Source organism: Eupeodes corollae, chromosome 1, assembly GCF_945859685.1.
Source record: "Eupeodes corollae chromosome 1, idEupCoro1.1, whole genome shotgun sequence".
Lineage (NCBI taxonomy): Eukaryota > Metazoa > Arthropoda > Insecta > Diptera > Syrphidae > Eupeodes > Eupeodes corollae.
In genome coordinates, this window is record NC_079147.1 from 135,022,328 (window position 1) to 135,040,920 (window position 18,593).

The 18,593-nt window shown below is 33.2% G+C and overlaps 1 protein-coding gene across 1 annotated transcript in view; it reads right to left on the minus strand.

Moving 5' to 3' along the window:
• The window catches only part of LOC129944902 (hemicentin-1), a 287,304-nt gene that overhangs the window by 112,146 nt on the left and 156,565 nt on the right, over positions 1-18,593 (minus strand). The window contains exons 3-5 of the mRNA XM_056054565.1: positions 6,739-6,862; positions 6,541-6,664; positions 5,519-5,603 (exon numbers count right to left, since the gene is read on the minus strand). Of these exons, the coding sequence (XP_055910540.1) occupies positions 5,519-5,603; positions 6,541-6,664; positions 6,739-6,862 (333 nt within the window). The remainder of the gene's footprint in view (positions 1-5,518; positions 5,604-6,540; positions 6,665-6,738; positions 6,863-18,593) is intronic.

Here is an 18,593-nt window from a genome sequence, read left to right on the forward strand (position 1 = left end):
ATTCCACACACTTAGGCCAAAAGAAAAGGCCTAAGTGATACCACATGAATCTATGATATTTGATATCCTTTTTAGCTAGTTTACTGGGATTATCAAAGAGTAGTCTCCCAGATGAAGTTTGCGTCTTAGTGAAAGAGCAGGGCAAGTGCAGAGAAGACAGTGCCCCATAAGGACACCTATTAGGGAGCTAATATGAAGTCTGCTTTGAAATAACAAGTCTTTAGAGCGCTTTAGGTCCAGTGAAGGCCATATGAGTTTTGTGGCTGCGCATGTTGGTAAATTGTGACACCTAGAATTTGCTATCGCAAAAGCTGTTTCTTTTAGCATAAGTTTACATGTATACCTATCTCCTCCCTTTCAAGTGAAATAGGCATGACGGTTCCATTTTTAGCGAGTTCATCGGCTCTACAATTTCTCGTGATGTCCAACATAGGTAAATGTTAAATTGCTGCGCAATCTTCATAAGAGACGATCAACAATCGAGAGCCGTTTGAGATTTAGCTGAGACACCATCAAGAGATTTAATAGCAGCCTGACTGTCAGAGAAGATGCGGATATCAGAACTTGATATCACGTTTTCTCTTAGCCAGGAGAGAACCTCTTTGATCGCTTAAATTTCCGTTTGGAAGACGCTACAATGATCAGGGAGGTGGAATGAGATGCTTAGATTACGTTTTTCTGAGTGCACACCACTACCAACTCCATCATTTGTCTTAGATCCATCTGTATAAAAATGAATACTTTTGTTATCCAGGAGTTTTTTTTTGTCTTCCCATCCATCTCTGGATGGAATGGATATCTGTAAGTTTTTTCCAAACAGTCTATGTACTTTGGTATAGAACCAGAGAGGTTCAAAATGATGGAGTGCCCCACATTGTTGTTGGTCCATTGAGATGAGGCGTCGAGTCTTATCGCTGTACTCGCTGCTACTTGTTTACTGATGATGTCGAGGGGTGTCAGATGGAGAAGAGTGTCTAACACTGCTGAGGGTGTGGTTCTCAATGCCACGCTTATGCAGAGACATGCAGCGCGTTGGACTGTGCTGGATTTGTCGTAAACTCGTAGTATGTGACTTTCTCCAGTGCAGTCTACCATACTGCAACCCCGTACATAAGTATTGGTCGTATGACCGATGTGTATAGCCAATAGGTTATGCGATCCCATCTTTCGCCAATACAAACAAATTGGATGGTTTGCCCAATCGAGAGCACGCCACGTATAATTGTCCGAGTGAAGAAACATGACGTGCTCAAATCTAAGCAGCAGAAAGACATCGTTTGACCTTGAGGCTCATTGATAGTCATTGCAAGTGCCAATCTAATTGGAATTGGAAGGCGTTTGAATTGAATTTGCAAATCTGTGGGTATGATAGGGATTCGCGCTAACAATATATTTTTATCTCAGAATAATCCATTTAGAATTATGGCTTCGATAACATTTTTCATTAACTTTTTAATTACTAATCGCATTCCGTTGCACAACCGTGGTGGGTTTAAATTACAAAAAAAAAAATTACCGGAGATCCAACCTTTAGTTGTAAATTATGCGATGGCATGTCTGGTAAATGTAATGAGTTCCATAACTCAGTTGGATAGTTTACAGCTTCGGTAGCATCACAAACTATGTCAATAGATTTGTATGACACCAAGTCTACTAACTGGTAACACATGTTGTATCTTGAGATTTAGTTCTTTGACATCCACATTTTTGTCTGCTAAAATTGCTCTTTCTGCCGGCCACTCATGATTTCTATATTGTCTCTGTACTCGTACATCTAGAAATATGTGGTCAATGATAGCATTTTGTGAATTAATAATCGTGCAGAAATCAACCGGTAATTTTATGCATCTCGTTTCATCTGTAGTAATTTTTCCGTCGCCTATATCTAACAGTTGTTTGGAGAATGATACAGCGGACTGATATTTGAATACGATATCTCCACCGACTTTTGTGATATCGCCGACAAAAGATGGTATCCCGATTGTACCGGCGAAAACGTACGAAAAATGCTCATACATCTCTCTAAAACTATTGGTTTAGATTGTAGGGACCTTGAATTGAAACGTCAAAACATATGAAAGTCTTCAATTCGAAAAATTATTTTTATTATAAAAACAATGGGAAGTTATGATAACAGGCGACCTAAGAAGAGGGAAGAGAAAATCTATTCGCAGGTAAAATGAGGAATTCAGAAGATGAATCTACAAATGCAAAGGGACTTAGATTATTAGAATTATGCGATGTATTTGGATTTCGTATTCTCCATCCCTGACAACAGTACTCGCACACAGGAATGGTTGAGAGTTGTAAGTCACTATTCGCTAGTTCTCAATGGACTGTTGCGCCACCCAATTCATTATTTATTTAACTGAACATTACTATGACCATAAGCCTATTGTAGCTCATTTTGGTACAGCGCCGATAGAAAGAGAAGGCACACGAACTATTCAACTGCTCCCGAAGCTGATATGGAAAGAAACATATGCAACTGAATATAGACATAACCTCGAACTCAATTTACAAAAATCTTGTAAATATATCATATCCCACCGTTAGACAGAGTGAAACAAAAAAGTGCCACTATAAAGAAAAATGGTTTGACGCGGATTGTGAAAAGTCGAGGGGAAAATTATTCGGATGACTCAAGGTGTTTCGAAGTTATTGGTCAATATTTTAAAGGATTATATATTCAGACAAAAAAATCTGCAAGGACAAAATGAAAACATATTTAGAAAACGAGGCTCTCAAACTTACATGCTGTAAGGATACTAAACAGTTTTGAGTTGCAATAAATTTAATGGCAAAGAACCACAAATTAGCGTACAATTAGATGCAAGGACACTCATGGACCATTTCCAAATGCTAATGAACACAACAACTAGTATGCCACTAATTCAATATGCAGTACCCTGCATAACAAACGAAATTTTAGATGCACCTATTTATAGAGGAAGAAGTTGTGGAGGCCTTAAGGAAACTCAAAGATGGAAAGGCACCAGGAGTTGATAGGATGCCCGTAGAATTCTTTAATGCGATGTCAAACTTCAGCAAGAAAATTTCGAAGACCTTTAACGAAATGTTGGAAACTGGAAATATACCAACACAGTTTAAAAAATCCATCATACATCACATACACAAAAAAGGTAATTTAGCCGATCCAACTTATTATAAAGAGGAATATCGTTCCTGAACTCTTCACTAAACTTCTAAATTTTCGATCGAAAAATTTTAACAAAACGAAAAATTATTCGGCTTTTTTGTTGATTTCAAGGCAGCCTTCTACAATATCGATCGAAAAGCTTTAATATATAAGTTATATAATGCTGGAATGAGCAAAGAGTTTGAAAGGGTTCTCGACAACATCTATAATCAATCGGCTGTGTGGAGTGGAATTCAGATTTCAGAATGGTTTGAGACAACAATGGGGGTTCGGCAAGGTTGTACTTTAAGTCCATATCTCTTTGCCATGTACATCGATGACCTGACTGCCTTTCTACCAGGTGCATAGAGATAGATGGAATTCTTATAAAGGCCCTTTTATTTGCGGACGATGTAGTTTTATTTGCATACTCACCAGATTCTCTTCAACTTATGATTAATCTTACTAAGTCAAAAACAATGATTTTTAAAAAGGGATCTGGCAGAGCTTGTAGAAACAAAAAATGGTATCTTAATAGACAACCCATTGAAATTTTAAAAGTATGCAGGTATCTTGGAACCACGATAACTAACAATCTCAGCATTGAACCTCACTTGGAAGAAAAGTTAGTAAAAGCTAATAGTGAAATATTCGCAACCTGGAAAAGTTTTTTTTCAAATAACAAAGTTGATCACAGTTTAAAATATAAAGTATTTCAAGCTGTATCTGGGTCTGTGATGTTGTATGCAGCACAATTTTGGGGGTACAATCAGTACGAAACCGTTGAGAAACTGCTAAGGTAATACGTCAAAAAATGTTTCAATCTGCGAAATACAAACACATCATAAATATAGAGACAGGACTACCACCACTTTATAACGAAAGTTCTTGAAATGCCAAAAATAATTGCTAGAAAGACAATTGAAAGAAGAACTCTTTGGTTTAAAAAACTAGAGGAACTTGCAACGTACTGCGGAATAGAATTAAACCTCGTGAATGGAAGTGGAAGGTATTGCACAGATGTTGTTCAAACTTTTTTTCAAAAGTGGATGAACAATACAGAGCTGACTGTATAAGCTTAGCTACTGCATCAGTTCACAGATTTACATACAGTATTTTAAATATTAATTTTTTTCTCCACCGTCGTGACTTGCTAATTTACTGTAACCTTTGCAAGCTATCGGAGAGAGAAGATGTTATGCATTTCATTGGAAGATGCCCTATTTTGAAAGAAATACGAAGAAGTTATCTTGGAAGTAACACGTTATCGGAAGAAGAAGTCTTAGCACATCTTAACTGTGAAAACAAATTAAAGCAACTTTTTTATTTTCATAAATATGCTATTAGCTATCGCAATCAAATTATCAATGAAGTGTTTTAACAACAACGCAAATTTGTATTTTTTTACCACAATTATTTTTTTTAATACATTATGTTCTAACGAATAGCAACAAACTTAATACAAAATGTTTATTTTAATGTCAATCAGGCAAAAAACAAAGCCCTGCTTATCGATTTTTTGTAAAATAATTTGTATTATAAACAAGAACAGAAACAATAAAAATCAATCTTATCTTATCTAATCTAATCAATGGGAAGTTAGCGAAGAAGAGTGTTTTGTCTATCACCTTGAATGGCCCAATTTAGTTGATTTCAAAGAAGTCCTTTCCATCACTAATGATTTATAGTTCACATCAATCATTATTCTATTCGTATGTAAATGTAGGTGAAACGTTTGGTGTAATTATTTCTACACATAACTTTAAGTTAATCTTATTAAAACATCAATTTATTTTGAATGTTTTTTAAATAAATAAAAAAATAACATTGATAGTTTCGATCTACACTACTCACCATTCATATACAATTCCTAACCCTTGTATATGCATACACACAAGAGGAAGTTATAATATCAACTGAATGTTATATAAAATATTTAAATGTTTGATAGATTTATTTTTATAGCTATATGCTTTTGTTTTTCTTTTGTATTATTTTAATCGTCAGTTGGAATTACCACAAAATATTTAAAAAGTTTGCATAGAAAATGGATTGTGTTTTATATGTCGGCTTAAGCTTTTATCTGAATTTATAGTGTTTTTTAATAGACTTATTTCGGGTTGAAAATTAATTGAACATCTCTTATAATAGGTTTAGAATGGATTTAAAATAGGGATGTAGATAGATACCGTTGTGAATAATGGAATGTACCAATACATTTTTATTAAAGCGTTAATAAAATGGTTTAACAATTGGTTTAATAAGGAAACACAACAATACATTGAGTTTACATTTGAGCTTGATTTACGCGGTTAATCATTTAAATTATATACATTATAATCTGTATTAGTGTGTGGTGTTTGAAGTTTGAATACTTACCAACAACTTCTAAATTGACATTGCTATTTCTAGTTTGTGATAACTTAAAATCTACTCTACATCGGAAATTCCCTGCATCCTTTTTCTGAAAAGAAAAAAAAATTTAAAAGAATGAGTATTTTTCTATTTGCAAACAAAAGATAAGATTATATTTGTGTCTAGAGTATCGTGTACGTAGAGTAAGTATGCATATATGTCATGGTTGATATCACGTTGAATTACTAAATTTGTCAGCAGTGCGATTGTAATCAAGTAAGAGGCATTGATCTGAAGATCAATGGAATACTCCAAGTCCTCAAGCTTCGCAGCTTATAGACATCCATCATTTCTTGTCATTTGGCAAAGCCAGAAGGTGAGATCTTTCTTTTGAGGTGATATGAAACCATACTTTCTTGAATCGATTGAACTACTTGAGGGGCTTTACAAATTTTTGCAGCTTGTGAAATACCGACACTTAACGACCAATGGACAAATAACAAATTTACATATGAACAATTCTTCTGGAAGTGGTATAAGTCCATTTTTACACATTCTGATACATATTGGAGTTTGGGTTTGTAAGTATTTATTAATTGCATGTTACACAATTTATTGTAAATCTAAAAGAAAGTTCACAGTGTCGGAAAAATCATTAACACAGAATTGTTTTTATTCTTCCAATTCCAGGGCAAATGGAAGATCAACAGTTTGTTCAGTTCTGTTTAAATTTCTATGACCATAAAGTGCCAATTTAGACTGATTTCAACATTAGCTCGTACTATGAACATTTTATGTCTATATATTTACGAACTCATGGTTAAAGTCGGATTTCAAATTTAAAGATATTTTTATCAGTTACATTAATTACCATTTTAAATACAGCAAAGTAAATCAAAATAATCAAAACTCTTGGTCCCAACCCTTGGTTCTTGCTTTTGAGGTATGTTACGAAGCCTTACTTTCTTAAATGCTTGCAATATATATTTACTGTGTGAGTCACCAATTAAAGACACTTTCTATTACTTTTAAACACATGTACTTACTTTAACAGGATTTATTATCAATTCAGCTGGCTCTTTGTGCGTTCTAAAGACCGCTCGGTCTTCCAGTACTTCTTCATCTCTCCAATGCGATGGGGTACCAGCATGAGCACCTCTTGTATCAAAACTAGATTTTAAAAAATACATATTTTTAAGAGTTCATGTAATCTTACATTACGTTTTTTTTTAATAAGTACTCACCTATAAATTGGAAGATTATTTTTATACCAAACAACAAGAAGAACCTTGTCATCTGGTAAACTTGATCCTACATCACATTTTATTTGAGCAGAACTATTAACTAGAACACGAAGTATTTCACCATCTGTAAATAGAAAAACAGATATAAAATTAGTATTTCAAGTCGATACACGTTTACACATTATCATTAATTGAAAATAAAACATCTTTAGGGTTATGGTACTTTTCATTCTGATTCATATCATATGTTTTTTTTAAGCATAACTCTTTATTAAACAAAAAAGCTTGCCACATTTTGGAAACATTATTATATATTTTATAGGCCTAGACAAAAACGTACATATGTTAATAAAAAGTCTCAAAAATTTCTGATACTTCAATTCAAACTCCCAAAAATCGAAACATAATAAATTAGGTGAGGCAACAGTCTGGTGAGAACTAGGGCCTAGTGACTTGAAACTTTCAATCCGAACGGCTTATTTGAAAAGGACTTTGCATGACAAGAATTACTCTTAGAGAATTTGTCAATTCATGTACAGGTAGGGATTGAATCCAAGACCTCCACCATGACAGTCCAACTCACTAACAATCATGTTACGAGTTAAGAAAAATAGGTAGGAAAAATAGCAACTTTTAAAAGAGACAAAAAAAATTCAGTATTGAAACTTAGTCTTTTATTTCGTTTTATTCTATTTGCTACTTCATAATTGAACTTTTAAGTTTTGCAAATCAGTTCCAGTTGCTGCCTTACCCAAAGCAGGAAAATGCTCACAAGTCAACCCTAAAAATCTACGACCTATAAGTTCATAATTATTCCTTCTTAAGACGTTTGAAAGATTGATTGATTTCTATTTAATGGCAAGTATTGATACAAGATTTCTGTCTATGTGTCAACATGACTACTGTAAAGGAGAATTTGAGGAAACGGCCATCACTATGGTTGCTTTCCTTGAAATGAAAGAAGCTTTTATCAACACGGGCACGTCTGCACTAACATCTCTGAACGTAGAGGGTTTACTTGGGGAGTTAATTCGTTTAATGCTTTCTGACAGAATAATTTACACAAAATTTGGGGACTCTTCTGCTAAAATATTTGTTATTAGAAGGACGCTGCGCCACAAAGTAGTATTCTTTCCCATCTCATCAGAAACCTGGTGATAAAGTAACTGATCTTACCTCTTGATAAACCTAGCAGAGAGCTGAGAGTACTATCGCATTGGATTAGAAGTTGCAGACAGGAGATCATTAACAAAAACGAGAAAGAGTGCTGGAGATAGAACAGAGCCCTGGGGCACACCAGCATTCATTTTGTGGTGTTCAAACTTGAACCGTTTGGTGAGATGAACCATGAGATCACCATTGGACCTATTGCTGCGAAAGCCGTACTGCTTGTCATTAAGAAGATTTCGATCTTCGAGATAATTATTAAGCTGATAATTTATTAGCTTTTTCGTGACCTTGAAAAGAAGGAACGTAAGTGAGACATGAGGAATAGTATAGATGAAAAAGCTTTAAGTTTTGCCAGCGTTAAAGAACACCTCTTCAGAACAATAGCGGAGATACCATCTGGACCAGGGGATTTATGTGTGTTAAAGTATCAATTCCAAAGCACATATACTACACCATCCCCCAACTGCAATTCTACAGAAACTTCCATATTTCTATACCTTCCACATCTTTCTGGGAGGATAAGGTATTCCAGGAACACTAGTCAAACTACTTTTGCGCAGATGGATAAAAAAAAATGAAGATGTTGGTAAAGGTTCGTCTCTACTCTGAACTACTGAAAATATGTCTCCCATTCCGCCTTCCCAATTATTGTAGCGGGTTCTAGACGGAGCGGAACTTCAGCGATAAAATTATTTTTTTTTCTGGCTTAAAGAAAACGTGATATGAACTTTAGTTGTATGAACATTGAACGCATATCATTTGTGCTAAAAGCTTATGTCAAATGAATAAACTATAAATAAAAACACATTTTGTTTTATTTGATCTAAGAACAGAATTTTGTTTTGATTTTCCTGTATTGGGCTAAGAATCTGTTCTGTTAACTTTGTAATACCTGTGTATAACTTAGAGTTTTTTTACAAGTTTATAAAAACAAATGCCACAAATTAGAGGATAAATTTCTATGAAAAAATGGTTTGGTTAGTATTTTTATCCCCAAAGTGGATATTTTGGGGCTTTTTAAATTGTCTGGTAGTGGTTACTTGTTATGATCATGGGTCAAAATCTAAAATCTAAGGACGAGGAAACACAATTTGTGTTTAACTTGAATTTATCCCAAAGTTAAATTCATTGGTTTTTGGCGTCTCTATTGACCACTTAGGCCGCGACTATGAAACTACAAGACAATTTGATTAAGCTAGGATTTACCACAGTTTCCGACTCATGTCCTTATTTCTTGGTTAACTTTCACAACTTTAGGCTTTTAGATTCAACAGGTTATAATTTGTTTTCATTCAATCCGCATTAACTTTTTGAACACCTTTTTAAAAATCCGTCAAACTAAAATCTTACATCGATTTACATTTTAAATTTTTTGATGAGTTATGGACACCCGAATAAATTTTTTCTGTTAGTTTACTTTTTATAATTAATAATTTTAAATCACTGCTTCCACAATGTGTATTCATTTAAAGTTCCTTTATTTGTTATTTTTTTCTTAAAAGAGAAATTAAATGTTTTCATTTTAGATAAAGAATTGAAAATCATTTAAATAATAGTAAAAATCATTATCATCATTCCTTGTTACCTACATTTTCCATCAATGTACAGTATTCTGGTGTATCTACGACTGGCTTTCTTCCAAATGGCACCTAATCCTATTTTATGATTCCTGAACTCACCTTACAATACATAGACTAATGCAAACTCCTAAAAAGTTAATCACAAATATTTTGTATTTGTAAAAAACTTGATCCTTATGGGATTTGAATTCCATTCTGAATTTTATTTGGCTATTTCAATGGCATTTGTACTAAGGATCCTTACAAAAAGTTACATTTTCTGTACACAGCCTTTTCATATATTGACTACCTTTGTCATTGTGTTTCCCTTCTAATAAGTAACATAGTCTCTGGAGGTAAAGATCTTACAAATACCCCAATTTATATAGTTACACACATATTTCTATACTATAGATAAGGTACACACTTTTACACCTTAAAGTTACCTTGCTAAAATGTATTATCGCAATGAAGAGGTGAATTTAGTGATAATGCTGTCGGTTGTCTTTTCGGGCAAGTCACTTTTACATCTGTAGGGAATTCTTTCATCTCTTGATGGAATAAATAATAAAAAAGCTTGTGACCTAAGTCTCAGCTGATGTTTTTTAAGGGTCTCTTAAGAACCAGCTTTCTACCTTTTTTTGTTGCTGCAAAAGTAATGTCATGTTATTTTCCAGTTTACTTCGTGCCTGGGATTAGTGTCAAATCTAAATTCGAATTTATTAACATGACAATTCAAGGATGAGACATTAAAATTTAACCCACAGTTTGTTGGTAGAACAGTAGAAAAAAAAAGAAAAACAACACGATGTGTCAAACAATCTCCCAAGTTGTAACTTTTCGCAAAACTGAGTATTATTTTCGGAATAATCTTCATAAAACAATTTTCTGGCTTAAGAATATTTTCAAGGTATGTACCTGTGTTATGTACGAGTATATCTGAAACAACAAGGGTATAGAGAATTTTATTTAAGTAGGTACTAGGTAGGTAGGTATACATACACAACACAAGGTCTGTTTTGGAGGGAAAAATAAAGCAGGATTTATGCAACGTTTTAAGAAAACATCTTGCTGGAGTGGTGAACAAGGACAATGGCGCTGCAAAAGAACCCTTCTGCACTCAACTTTTAGGTATGTAGGTGGTAGCAATTAGTAGTGGAAGGTAGGTATAGGTAGACTATGTTCCAAGTAGATGGTGATGGGGGCTTATTTCACCGCGTGCGACATCCAGCGCGCACCAAGACCATCAACATCAACATCAACAACAACATGAACAGAAGCAAATCTTCTTTCCTTCGTTGTTGTTGTCGCTTCAGTGGCAGCTAATTTCCACATTTTTGAAAATAAGCAAGGTCATTTAGGGTTTTATGTTGTACACTGGCACACTGTACAACAGTTCTAGAAACGCGATGGTAATTTAAAAAAAAACACACACAAAAAGGACGTCACATTTTGTATGTTAAGTGGTTGTCGAGTGTCTTGTACAATAATTATGAGGAAAATACATTTTTCCTCTTCATCTTTACTCTTCTTTAATAGCCCCAGAAAGCCCCTCATTCTTCGTCTCCTAACCCATTTTCAGCGTACTTTATTGTATGTATATAGGAACATACCTACGAGTATATTCTTAAAAGTTGACTTAAAATGGAATGGCTAAAGTTTTGAACAACACGAGATGATGATGAAGACGACTATAGTTTATTTGGTGTTTCTATAATGGACTCTTTGAATGCATGATAAATGGTTTTAAGTAGGTACCTACGTTAAAATTGTGTACTTAGAAACTGTTGAAATGTTTCGTTTATTTCAATTTTGAAAGAAAAAATTAAAATGATTGAAGGAAGCTTTGAGAGTTGCAACATTTAGTTTGATTCGCTCTTTACTGATGATGACTGTGAATTGGGATATTTTTTTCGGACGCTATAGAAATATTTAATTTACGAAATTCATGACCACCAAAAAATCGTTCCTTTTTTTCGCGTTGTTACAGAATGTCAAACTAGATATATAATATGTAGACAAAACTGTACCGCTTAAGTACCGCACAACGCATACAAATTGTTAAAACATACTACAAAATTGGTGATTCTGCCACAGCCCTATATCGTGCTGGGTATGTCGTTATGGATATGTTAATAAACAAAATTGTTGTATTTGGGGTTCTACAAATCTTCAAGTAATCGAAAGTAAGGCCTCTTACATCCACTGAAAGTCGCTGTTTGGTGCGCTCTTTGGTCCAGAGGTGTGATTGGACCTTACTTTATCAAAAACGACGATGGAACTACTATCACCGTCAATTGATAACCGACTTTTTTTTGCCTGCTATTGAAGAATACGATTTAGAGAATATGTGGTTTCAACAAGGCGGTGTCACATGCCACACAACTGGAGCGACTATGGCCTTATTGCAAGAGACATTTTTTGGCCGCCAAGACCGTCCGATTTGACAACGCTGGACTTCTATTGTGGGGCTACGCAAAAAACCTTTGCCTTTTGAGCACTCAAAAACAAATATAATAAAAAATATAACAAATACAAATAAGTTATGGCTGAGATACCGCCAAATATGTGTCAAAAAGTGGTCAAAAATAAGCTGAAAAGAATCGATGCTTGCAACAATTTGCGTGGTGGTCATTTGTATGATGTAGCATTTTGCACATAAGCTCATATAGCAAATAAAAATAACGTTGATAAATGAACATTGTAAAAATAGTGTGCATGTGAAAATTTTTGGTTACAAAATAGAATGGGGTGCCCAAAGTGTATGAAAACAGTGTATGACATTATTAAAAATAAAATGTTTTGTCTAATTCTTCGTAAACAATTTCTCCATAAAGAAATTGGAGAAGCGAAAAACTCTTAGACAAGCTGGGAGTGCCAAAGTTGATGCAGCAACTTATGAATGGTTTCGCCAAGAAAGACTTAAAAGCGTTCTAATTTAAGGGCAAATGTTAATGGAAAGGCTTAATTTTTTCATGCGAATCTGAGCATAGGTTCTGATTGCGTATACTCTGAAGGCTGGTTGGGAAAATTCAAAAATCGTCATGTAATTCATGTATTTAAACAACATTGTTCCCCTGCTGACTACGAAGCTGTTACAATTTTTGTAGAAGAAGTATCTAAACTCCTTTAAACAGAAAATTCAAACAATGAACAAATTTATAATGCCAATGAAACCAGTCTAATTTAGGATCACTGTGGCATGCAACGCCAAGTGTTCTGTTGAAGGTTATAAGGAATCGAAAGGACGGCTCACTGCACTAGAGTGTTCTAATGCTCTAGGAACTCATAACTGTAAGTTGGCGGTTATTGGAAAATGTGTTAGTCCAAGAGCTTTAAAAAATCTGGAGAGATTCTTGTTGTTTATAAAGTCAACAAATGGACTTGGATGACCCAAACATATTTCATCTACTGGTTTAATAAAAACTCTGTCCCAGAATTAAAAGAACACCCAGAAAAATGCTATCTTAACATGAACTAAAAAATTGTATGACTCTTGGATTATCGCAAAGATATTATTTGAAGGCTTCTAAGTTCATATAAATATATATATATATATATAAATATATATATATATATATATATATATATATATATATATATATATACTATATAAATTAAGTTAGGACTGATGTGCGGACAAATATTTGGTACAACTTGATTTAACCCTAAAACTAAGACGAAGGTACGTTTTATTGAAATCATAAAGGTTTATCTTGTACACCATCGACACTTCTATGCTTCCTCAGAAGAAAATTTTATTGACGAGGATTAAACAATTATGGAAACCATAGAGGATTTGGACGTCAGTACAATAAGAAATTGGGTAGACTCAGATGCAAATGCTTCACCATTTGGTGTTTCATCAGAGAACGGAATTATCGAAATGGTAAATAACAACCTTGACTATGAGCTTGAAGTTCTGTCGGATAGGTTTGATGATATTACAATTACAAAAATTTCAATGGTTGATGCTATAAAGTCAAGTTTTACACTTTTTAATTTTTTGGAAGAGACGAATTGTCCTGGAATAACGCAACAGGACTTTATATTAACCAAAGTAAAACAACAAGCAACATCACTCCGGCAAACAATAATTCAACCATTTTTGAATTTTTCTTGAAAAAATGTTTTTTTTTCAAGTTCCTAACAATCAATCTTGCGGTTTTGAATGCATGTATAATCAAAAATATTTACTAATTTGATTTATAAGTTTAATTGAATAATTTTATGTTTGTTTTCTATTTTTTTTAAATGAAAATAAAAAAGTGAAATACATATATTTTTTTTTTTTAAAGTTGTATTATCCGGAATTTACGATTATCCGTAATGGGTTTGCTCCCGAACATCCCAGATAATCGAGTTTTAACTGTATGTTCAAATTTATGATATTAATATTGTATTTTAATATAAAGCAAGTTATAAGCCACGGACCATTAACCTAAGTGAATTATAATGTGTAGGTATATAAAATAAATGACTAAGAGACCACCAAGTGACGAACTAATTTAAGTATGTTTTATTTCAAGGTCAATGCAATGAAGAAATAAAAGCTATTAGTGATGGACTGTGGTTTCCTTTCACCAATATTAAGCTTTAAAAGATAGTTAACCCATATTATATAATAATATTGCAGTATTTCCAGGTCCAAGGTAAATACTCAATAAGGTCCTAATCTGTAAAGATTGTGAAATCTAGGGAACTAATTTAAGACAACCGTCATCTATGACTCTGTAAATAAGTCTGTTTTAAAAGAATTTAGTTAAACCTTATCTATTAGAAAAAAAACTACTCAGCAAAGTTCATGAATCAAATTATTCCGACAACCATTCAATTTTCTTCAATCACAGAAAAAATATCTAAGCTTTTGAATTGAAAGCTTTAACATTTTAAAATAAATCAATACACATATGTATGCAATGCATATAATATACATCCATATACAAAATTGTTCGTTTTATCTTTTGTCTAGAAATCGATTTAATTACAATATTTTGCCCATGAAGTTTATCATAAAAGTTATCATTGCCATCAGGAAAAAGGATTTTTCTCCCTTAAAAAATGGATGAATTCAAGCATAATATTGCATAACGGAAATATAATGAAATGTCATTGAAAATGAAAAGTAACATCATCGGTTATGCTCTGCAGGATATAATATGATAGTTTTAACAATGACCTTTTATATTCGTCTATTGTATTTCCATAATATCTATTGTCTTTTTTTCGAAAAAAAAACAAACAAAATTGCTCAGTTGATATAGTATGAAGTAACCTTAGTTTGTATTTTTGTTGAAAAATAAAAAATGAACACAATGCAAAATAAGACAATACACGAACAACCATAGATAGTAAAATGATATTCTCAAAGCGGCAATAACGTCATGATGAGATATGATGTTGATATTCTGTATTTAGTCCTTGAAAAATTATTTCCGCCCTCTTTTAAGCATTTATAGTAGTTATTATTATCTTATCATCCTTGTAATTGATTGCACTTACAAAACACTTTTCATCATCATTATCGACGTAATCATCATCATTAGTTTTATATTATAATCTTCATCCATCACCCTTCGACTTCGATGAATTGATGAGAAAATCGATTTATGTATGAGTCGCATTTTCCGGTAGAGATGTTTCCATAATTTAAAAAGATACAGTTGTTTTATACAACAAAACATTATAATATATAGATACAAAAGCGAAAAAATGACCGAAGTGTTGACAAGAAGCTGTCGGCTGTAATGAGCATCAGAAAAAATGTATGGGAATAATTAAGTAGTTAAAAGGTTTAAGGATTCTATGTGTGTATGTTTTTATTTTTTTGTTTGATTGAGATCGAGATTGTTTGTTTATAAGGCAGAAAATACATAATTCTGAACTTCAAAGAAAGTTAGATATACATTGTCCAGCAGCAAAGCAGATAATATGCCTCGAGGAGTGACTTATGGTTAATTGACCTATGTAGTTAAAACCATAGAACCTTAAAAACATAGGCACAACCACTTGAACAAGAAAAAAACTGATCTAAGCGAACTCAAAAAAATTATAAGAACTTAAATAAAGATATGTATTCGTGAAAAGTTCTAAACAATACAATTGGAAAAACAAAATCAATTAAAAAAACAAAATCAATTTTGAATAATGAACAAGAACGGATTGCAGGTATGAAAAACAGAGCCGGTATAAAAAACCGAAAAGACGTCAATGACTACGCAACTTAATTTGTTTAACGGAATATCACTATTTATGAATGACATCATTACTAGGAGGTGTTAGATATGCTGGAGAGGTCATTAAAGCCATACTCTTCGCAGATGATATAGTCTTGCTGGCAAGCTCACAGCAATCCTTACAGCTTATGATAAATCGACTTTCGGAATACTGTAGACAATGGAGCTTGGTAGTGAACCTGAACAAGTCGAAAGTGATATGGTTATCAAGAAAGGTGGAGGAAGGTTAAGCTGAAGTGAACAATGGTACTTCAACATAGTAAGAGTAAAAGAATACAAATACTTAGGAGTATATTGTACCCAAAACTTGGGAAAACAGCTCAACGAAAAACTTCGATTAACGTGGCATGGAAAGAATGTTTCAACAACAAAACATTGCGCATGTCAGTAAATATAAATTTTTCGAAGCAGTAACCCAATCAATCCTGTTTTACGCAGCCCAAGTGTGGAGAGCGAAGAAATTTGAGACTGTTTTTCCACAGTCCTGAGATTTTATTTTAAAAGAACATTCGGCCTTTCTTCATGCACCCCAAACTACATGGTAATGTTAGAAACAGGCTTATCCCCACTCTTTATAAAAATGTTGAAGCAGCAAGTCGATTACATTCTGAAAGTACTGAATATGCTCAACAATCGCTTCCGAAAAAAAAACAGCTTTACAAGCGAAACAAAGAAAAACAGGAAGGGGTTCAAGAGTGGATTGGGCTAGCAGAAGACACAGGTGTAACTTTAAATCTCAGTGAACAGAGTACATGGAAATCGTAACTGAACCAGGTAATAAGGCTTATGGATGAAAATTTTAGGAATGTGTTCACAGAACAGGCTTCCAACTCACTTCATCGCATGATCTATAGCAGGCTGAATTACCATCTTAATGAAAGAAACTACTTCCAAGACATAAATACTGTAGAGCAAATCTCCAACATGTTTCGGCTAAGAGGTAAACTTCTAAACATAAATTACGTTCCACATCGCAAAGATCTTCCACTGCTATGTGATATTTGCAACATGGCTGAACGAGAGGATATTTTTCATTTTTTCGGAAGGTGTACAGTCCTGAGAGAAACTAGAAGAAATGTACTTGGTAAAGACTTTTTATCAGAAAACGAAACCTTAGCATTCTAAAATTAAGTAGATGTGTCTAAAATGCTTATATATTGCAAAACAGCACTTATTTTAACTAAATTTTTAGTTAACTCAACTGCAACTTAATTAATTACAAGACTTTAATACAGTTTAACTTTGTCAATCAATCAGACGGCAAAATCATTTTTTAAAGATTGTTAATGAAATTTGTACAAATAATTGCAAGTGAATACAAATCTATCTATCATCAGATATGTAGTACCCGTGGCGTGATGGTTAGTGCGTTGGACTGTAATGTCATGAGACCATTTTCGAGGAATTGACATATCCTCCAAGAGTAATTCTTGTCATGAAAAGTGCCTTCTCAAATAAGCCGTTTGGATTCGGCTACATCCCTGACAACAGTACTCGCACACAGGAACGGTTGAGAGTTGTAAGTCACTAAGCCCTAGTTCTCAACGGACTGTTGCGCCACCTAATTATTATTATATTTAACTAAAAAGTATAAACAAAACAAATCCATGAACATTGGAAAGAAACAACGATAACATTGATGAACAAAAAAGAAAAGACGGACGATATCTCTACAGAGCTTTACCGGACCATCAATAAAGACGTTACGACTTGCAGACAATGAATCAGCTAATAGAAAATTCAATGGATTTAGACACAGAGTAAAGCTTTTAACCTAGTTGAACATGAAATTATATTGTCCTTCCTACAAAATTAATGCATAAACCAAAACATAGTACAAATTAATTAAAAACACATACAAAAATAACTCAGCACGAATAAAAACAGATAATATAGAAAGCAAATTTAATCTATTTAGTTCAGCCCTGGAAGACATTATACAAAACATTAACTGGAAGACGAGTTCTTAACAATTTAAGATTTGTAGACCATATAATTTTATTTTTACAAAAGCTACACACGTTCAAGAAAATTCTACACATACGATTTACTGAACTGAAGCTGGGCAGGTCGTCAAGACTTCAGGAACAAAGATGAACAAAAATGACAACGAAATGGAGACCAGAGAACAAGACACCAGCAGGACGACCCAATAAAAGATGGAGTGACGATCTGTCACAAATAACCATAACTTGGTACAATTAATCCAAAACTAGAGACTAATGGATAGCCTTGGGATTTTATTTTTTTTTGGTTTCAATATACAAACTGCAGATTTATAATTGCATAATTTTAATAAACTTTTTAAATTTAAGAAAAAAATATTTTGTTTTTAAGCTTTAAATCATATACAGTCAAACTTTTTTATAGCGAATTTGAACAGGATAAGAAAATTATTTAGCTATATAGAAAAATCGTTATACAAATATTTTTTGTTTTACTTTTATTTAAAGAAGTCAGTGATTTTAGTTTGGATAACATTCTTCCATTTTTCTTTTTCAACAAAATCCTCTAATAAATTGAGAGATTCAAATAAATTAGTCGCTACGTTACTCTTCATCTCCAGAAAGATTCGAAACACGTCAATAGCAATATATGTTTTTTTTAGTCAATCGTTCTTTAACTTTATTAGCTATCAAAAACTTTTTCTCAAGATAAATGCTACTTCGAGACATTTTCAATTATATTCACTGCAGCCTGAACAGTGTATGCTTGCATTTAAAATCTTGTTGAAATCCCCTTATTAGGTTTTTTTCTCTGCCTGCTGTTGTTTTTAATTATTTGAAAAAATTCGTTATGTGGAAAAAAGCTTATGAGATTTGGATATCTAGCAAACAAATTTGTTCGTTGTAGAGAAAAATTCGCTTGATGGAAATTCGTTATAAGAAGA